Here is a 7,025-nt window from a genome sequence, read left to right as displayed (position 1 = left end):
TTCTGTCACTGACGCTGTTGTTGTGATCCAGCAGAAGCGTAGTCACGGTGTTGCCCCGTTACTGTCTTTTGTCATGTCCAAGTAGTAAATCTTTAGGGCCGCAGGTCCGGGGCCGGAAGCCTTAGTTTACTCAAATATGCAAAGTGACTTACAAGTCACATTATTTGATTATGTTCTTCAGTAAATCGCGCGACTGAAATGGTCGGGCCGCAGGACTGACCATCGCCGCCGGCAGGCCAAGCAGGCCCGGCCCCTGCCGAACGGAGATGCCGGCATAGCGAACCCAGTCAGAAATGGGTGCTCGAATCGACGTCGACGCGACGTCGATTGAGATGTCGAGGAGTCGTCGATCCAGTTCGTCGATTCGATGACTATGTGTCACCCAAATCGACGTAATTATCGAGATCGAACGAATCGACGTGTTATCGACGTCGACCAAAAATAGAAAAAATCGATGTCATATGCTAAGACTTAATTTGAAATGTCTCGCTGACGTGCAGCAATCTTTAAGGTGCGACTGCCGTGTGGCACTAAATAAATAAACCCAAGAGTAAGTGTAGGTCAAGTGTTTTTATTCAAACCACATAATTCATTAATTCACTGCAATGAATGAGAATTAAAAAAATATTTGTACTGTGGTGATAAACTTTACACCAAAAGTTTTACATTTTCAACATCAAAAAAAGGGAAGCATAAGTTTATGACAATAAACAAAAATTCAATACTTGAACAAACAATGCTTGTACCCTATGGAGCAGGAAGAATTGTGAAGTTGAAAAGCACTAATAACAAAACAAAAACATCCTTTAACAAAACTAGTCCTTAAAATAATTTGAATATTTTACTGAGATCAATAATGTAGAAAAAGACTAGAAATAAAGAAAACTAATAAAAACTTGATTCAGCTCCTCCCCTCAGGCTAGCCCTACTGAGATCAGTTGAAGAACAAAACTGATGTTAAACATGCCTCACAAATGACGAATTTTGTTTAATTCTGTTGGGCAACATCAAAATTCTTATTTAACAAAAAAGAAAATTTTCAGTTCATGGAGATAGAGAACAAAAATGAAATCGACTAGCTACAATGAAAATTAAGATACTTATAAAGTTTATTCTGAATCATCTAGCTCGTAAGAATTTGAGGCCCCAGCTTTCTTCTGCCTCTTCCTTGGCCTATTTTTCTCAGCTTGCTTTTGATAGGTATCAGCTGAGCTATCAGATTGCTTTGACTTCCGAGAACGGGCTGTGGTTCCATCTGTTTGGGTTCTATATTCGGCATCTTTCAACCAGTCTTTGACTGCTTGAATTGTCTCTGTCAAGTCCGTTGACTCAAGTTTCATAGCAATGGCACCTATCATGAATTAGATTAAATTAGATTCAATTTGGAGACAAAAGGAAGAGGTAAGATCAGAATGAAAAAAATAAAAATACTAGCCTTTAATAACATCCCACAGTTTGAGTTCACTGAAGTTTCTCTTCCCCCGCCTTCCAAGAAAGCTGAAGTATTTGGCAACGGAATTAGAGAGGAGTCGGTTGAGTGTCTTATCCGCTGATTTTCTTTCAAGTTCTGGTTTCTTGGAAACGCTAGTGCTGACGAGCATTATCTGCAAAATAAACAGCAATATCAGCATGAAAACTATGAAAACAAAATTGTGAAGTCTTTGTAAAAGCCTATACAGTGAAAAGTATCTTCCTAAATTTACAACATATTTTGTTATTCCGATTTACAAAAAGATGATAAGCAGTACTAGTAATTTTACAATTTCCAGTTTGGAATTTTACGACGCACATCATGCAAAATGTTTCTGTTACCCGTACAAGTATTTCACAGCTATGGAAGAAGTCCCCTTAGTTTGCATTTTCAGAACTTACCAGGTAATGAATGTTGTTATCATCTTCTAGACATTTCTCCATTCTTTCGAGTTGATCCAGGGTTAGGAGGGGAATTCCAGGCATATTGCGAGGCTTAGCTAGGTATTTTTCTGTAGGCAAGAGGTGCATTGATAACCTGGCCTGGTTGCTGCTGATGTCTTCAATTTTCTGCTCCATTGAAAACAGTCTTTGTAGGACTGTTGTCTCGAAGGTGCTTTTACCTACAGCCGCTGAAGCCCTTTCACTTGTACATGTAAGAGCTGGAAGTACCATAGTAAAAAAGTTGTTAGAAGGAAGGTGTGGACACAATGCAGCACATTTTTACACAAATATATGATTACCATTACTATTTCTGTCTGACGGAAATCTGGAGGACCTGTTGTGAGGTGCTTGAGAAACTGAAAAAAAAGAAAACAGAAGTAAGCCAACACGGATTAAAATTTTGAGAAATCATTGAAGTATTTTAAAATTTGTACTCACTTGACGGAACAATTTCATCATCAGAATCCTTATCTAAAGACCCAGAATGTTGAGAGACTAAGGGAGATCCTGAACAGAATACAGAAATTAGGGAAAATAAATCAGTAGCACAGTAATTTGTGGCATGACTTTGAAAGAAACAAAATATGTTCTCTTACCATGGATGTGCAAGTCCAACATCTCATCTCCATCATTAAAAGCATTTACATTATTGGGCATGACTCCACGATTTGGACTGAGTGCAGGAAAATTGCTTTCGTCCCCTTCTACTCTACCCGTGGCAACTCCCCTGCTTTCCCCACTGCTCCTCACATTGTCCTGCCCAACTATACAAGCTGACTGAGATCCTACACAGAAACAAGAAATTAGGGAGAAATAATCCTGTTTGACACAACTGGACTGAGGAAAGTGTACATGCCAGATTAATTAATTAGAAAAGTATGATTATGCAACACAGAAACCAAGAGTAAATAACAGCAAAAGGTGACAAATTAACTTACTTGAGTTAGAACGCCTTTCATTAAAAGAGTCAAGAGATTTAAATGATCTTGAGGAGTGTTGATCATCAATAGCAGATTTGCCTTTGTATACTGATGAAGAACCTGCAAAATACCATGTGTATATTTAGAAGTAAAATAACGTAGAGTAAGGAGTTTATAAAATGTTTGTATGCTACTACTCACATGATGTTGTACTTTCAGCAGATTTGGTGACTGATGTAGACTTTACATGTTGAGAGGAATTCAGACTTTGACCGATGTGAGTATGTTGAGAAATGACAGGCATGCTGCTCAAGGTGAAGCTGCTCCTGTGGGGTTGCGTAGATTCTGGGGAAGCTAAGAAAGTGAGGGAGAATTATTGGAAGTGCAAGAAACACAGAAATTTGAGGACTGATACCAAAACGAAAAATCAGATAAACTTACATGAGTCAAAAGGTTCCTCAATAGCAGAAACAGGACTATCACTATCATGCTCTACACTTTCCGTCCCAGGCACAGAAGGAGGGGGGCTCTGATGACTTTCTATATCAGACACTAAACAGTATTTTGAATTAAAAAAATATGATTCAGAAATAAATATAATAAAGAGAAATCACATCAAAAGAGACAAAAACTAAGCTTACTTGAGTTGGGCTGTCTTGAATTAGAAGTACCACAAGAGTTGAAAGGTCCACTGCTAGTTGAGCTAGATGACTTTGAACTTTTGGTGATTGATATGGAACCTTAAAGGCAGAACATAAAGCAATGGGAAAATAATAGCAGTTGATGAGGCTTTCATTAGGAAGTATAAACTAGTAGGAAACATACCCAATTTTAGTGATCTCCTTTCTTCCACCTTTTTCCTTAAGTCCTCAAAATTGTTGGCCTTTGATCCTTTGTCTGATCTGTTAACTGCTTTCTTGGCACTTTTGACATTAGACTCTTCACGGACTTTTCCCACTCTACTTGTAGTCAAAACGCTTACTTGAAAACTCTGTTTTGTGTGAGCATCTACTTGGAAAGAATTTGATGATGTTTTTTGAATACTGGGAGGCGAGGGAATAGTTCTTGCAGGTGCATGGCTTGGCGCAGTTGATAGTTTTGGCCTGCTATCATTTGTGTCAAGAGAACGAAGTCGGGTACTGGGTGCCTTTTTCCTTTTTCCCATCCCAAGTTCTTTTTCAGTTTCATATGTTCTGTTTTCCTTGCGACGCTTGCCCCCTAAGTGAGCATCTAAGTAGACAGCTGAAAATAATAATCCTATTATTAGCAATTATTTTCCAAATTAAAGAAGGACCATGAGCGTATGAGGAAACCTATATTACCATAGCTTTTGATGACTTCACAAGAGTGTGGAAGCCAGGAGGGTACCTCCCCTGGTGGCGTATCCTTGATAGGAGGCGTATGTTTGAGAACTAGGCTCGTTAAAGCCTGTTCTGTTAGGGATTTATTTGGCCAATAGCATTGTAACTGGCCAGAATCAGGACATACATGGAGCCAACTTTTACTAGCCACCTCATACTCCTCAGTGTTGCCTTCAGGTTCCTCATTTGTGAATCGCACCAACACAAACTGAAACAAACAGAAATGAAGTCAGTTAAGTCACAAATAGTCTGATATTTGTTTTTAGGAACTAAAATTTAATAATTAACTATCACCAGCAGGGCTAGATGAGTAATGGTGATGAATGCGAGAGAGGCATAGATACAAATTTATCTCCAACCTCCAGTAGCCAGCACTTGCAAAACACATCATTTAATGAAAATTCCAGGGAAACATTGCTAAGATCCCATACTTGCAAAATATCCAAATCAGAAGAATCAATTGGGTATGTATAAAAATTTTCTTGCTCAATAAACTGTCTACCAACAAAGGTAACTTGATTTCTTCTGTTAATGATATTATCTAGGACCACAACTGCTCCATTTCTTGTCATGAAGTAACCATCTTTACTATTAACTTTATAAGTAACTTTATTTACATTAATTGTCTTGAACTGCTCTTCACCATGGCAATTACGAAGTTCTACTCTGTTTATCACATTTTTTAAAACAACTTCCCTTTGCTGTCCTCTTTCGGAATCCCTCTTCACAATTTGCTCTAAAGGCAAGAAACCAGAACGAAGTGTTTCTTTTAAACTTTTAAGGGCATTTTCATATGGAAAAGCACTGAATTCCTCCAGAGTCCCATGTGCCCTACACTCATCAGCAAGGTGGAGTAATGAGTGGACATTGTAGCTGACAAAGTGGGGACCAAATATTTGAGCTGAATACTCCACAAATGACCTCAGAAAGATTTCAGCATTATCACAGAATCGAGGCAACAGATATGGACTGGCAAGAATATAAACAGCACAATGAAGGAGTAGTAATAATTTGTACACATTTTCATGTAACTTGCCATGAAATGCAACCACAGCATCATACAAGAGTAATCGCCTTAATTCTGTTGCCTTGTACTTGTACCAGTCTTCGAGCTGTCTAGGCTTTCTGTTGAAATCTCTGGGACACGATGACTTCCAATTACAAAGTTGCTGTGATATTTCCTGAATTGAATTAAGAGGCATGTTCCACGGCCCCTCCCATGTGAGAATTGCATCAAGTAAACGGCTAAAGACTCCTTTATACAAAAGATGCATAGTGTCCAAACGGAACTGGGATACAAGCCCAATCTCAATAGGCTCAATGAACAAGAGAGGGGAGCGGCCAGAATGGTGAAGTCGATCTTCTCCATCTCTAAAAGTCTGATCAGTTCGAGCAGTGACCTCAGGCCCAACATCAGCAAAATGGACCCTGCCTGCTGCGTAACCACCATGCACAGTGCACTTCTCGCATGCTCCATATCCCCCGTGTCCTATGCAACACTTGACAAGTGATCGAGCAGGTGCATCAAGTATAAAGTTTCTTATTCTGAAGGGATAATTTTGACGGTTGTAAATATAACCGTTGTTCATGAGGTCTGATAGCTCGACAACAAGCTCACCCAAATATAAATCAATGTCACTTGGATCCTTGTTTCCACAGTAAATGCCAATGATGAATGGATCATCTTCTGACCCCACCAATTTTCCTAGTATGGGCCAAAATTTTTTTGAATTTTTATCTTTTGACAGTGGCAGCCCATCCATATTTAAATCAATTTGAATCACATTATGTGACTGCAGATAATTTTCCAAATTCATTTGATCTAAATTATTTTTGATACCTTTGTACCACAACTTGTAATCTTCAGTCACTAGTATGTCACAGTTTTTCATGGTGGATAAAAGAGTTTTGTAAGACTTGGGCAAATTCGGAAAGACATAACTTAATTTTCCCAGCAATTCATCTAATTTCGACATAGAGAGCACTCCTCCACTACTTCCCCACTCTCTGAGAGCCTGAATGACGTATTGTTCAATTCCATTGATGTCTCTGGGTTGAACATTCTCATTATCATCCTCTAACCCCACACTACCTTCCCCATCACTATTTTCCTCGGAACTGTCTTGAACATTGTCTGGGCCACTCTCTTCCTCGACATCACTCCTAACATTCTCGTGATCACTTTCTTCTTCAGCATTATTTCCAAGATTTTCTTGCACACTGTCGTCACTATCATTATCAGCATCTGCACGACTACCTCCACTTTCCTCACTCTCAATATTGCCACTAGACACACTCTCTTCTTCACTATCACTAAGGACAGGTCTGTTTAAAACAGCATTTCTGAGCTGCTCAACTTGCAGCAGGTTTTCAAGAGCCCTCCCAGCCCTGCGATTTGCCCTCCTCCTAAATCGTCTTCTCTGCTAATAAAACATAGAAACAACTCATTACTTTGTAACCAGCATTTACCAATGTGAATATGTCAAATAGAACTATTCATAATAAAAGTAGATGTAGTAGAAAGCAAAATTGAGTTCTGTCTTTCCGAACTGTCCAGAGTATTGCAACACTCTTTCATCCACCAGGAAAAATTCCACATACTGATGACAGAGTGTTTGAAACTAATGTTTTATATCCAAATAAACTTCGAAATCATCAGTCACATATTGTTATTGAAATAGACCATCATATGCAATATCCCTCAACAATTTTTTAACCAGGGAGAATTAATCACAGAACTGCTATTTTTGGTGCACAGAACGACAGACACCGATTTAGATTAAGGCAAACTAGTTCTTAAAGTAAGTTTGTTCCACTCTGCTCAAAAATT

The 7,025-nt window shown here is 38.8% G+C and overlaps 1 protein-coding gene across 1 annotated transcript; it reads right to left on the bottom strand.

The window, feature by feature from the left end:
* Positions 1-451: 451 nt before the first annotated feature.
* LOC113214355 (uncharacterized) lies at positions 452-4,278 on the bottom strand. Its single transcript, XM_026433687.2, has 12 exons — positions 4,157-4,278; positions 3,660-4,076; positions 3,476-3,574; positions 3,276-3,386; positions 3,036-3,188; positions 2,853-2,954; positions 2,511-2,699; positions 2,353-2,421; positions 2,214-2,270; positions 1,873-2,132; positions 1,436-1,604; positions 452-1,351 (listed from the first exon to the last, which is right to left on the bottom strand). Exons 2-12 carry the CDS (start codon positions 3,997-3,999, stop codon positions 1,110-1,112), a joined length of 1,791 nt encoding a protein of 596 aa, XP_026289472.2. The 5' UTR covers positions 4,000-4,076; positions 4,157-4,278; the 3' UTR covers positions 452-1,109.
* Positions 4,279-7,025: the final 2,747 nt, after the last annotated feature.

Source organism: Frankliniella occidentalis, unplaced genomic scaffold (assembly GCF_000697945.3).
Source record: "Frankliniella occidentalis isolate FOCC.00 unplaced genomic scaffold, Focc_3.1 Scaffold48, whole genome shotgun sequence".
NCBI classification, from domain to species: domain Eukaryota; kingdom Metazoa; phylum Arthropoda; class Insecta; order Thysanoptera; family Thripidae; genus Frankliniella; species Frankliniella occidentalis.
Note: the sequence above shows the minus strand (reverse complement) of the source record. Positions and strands in the feature narration are given on the sequence as shown.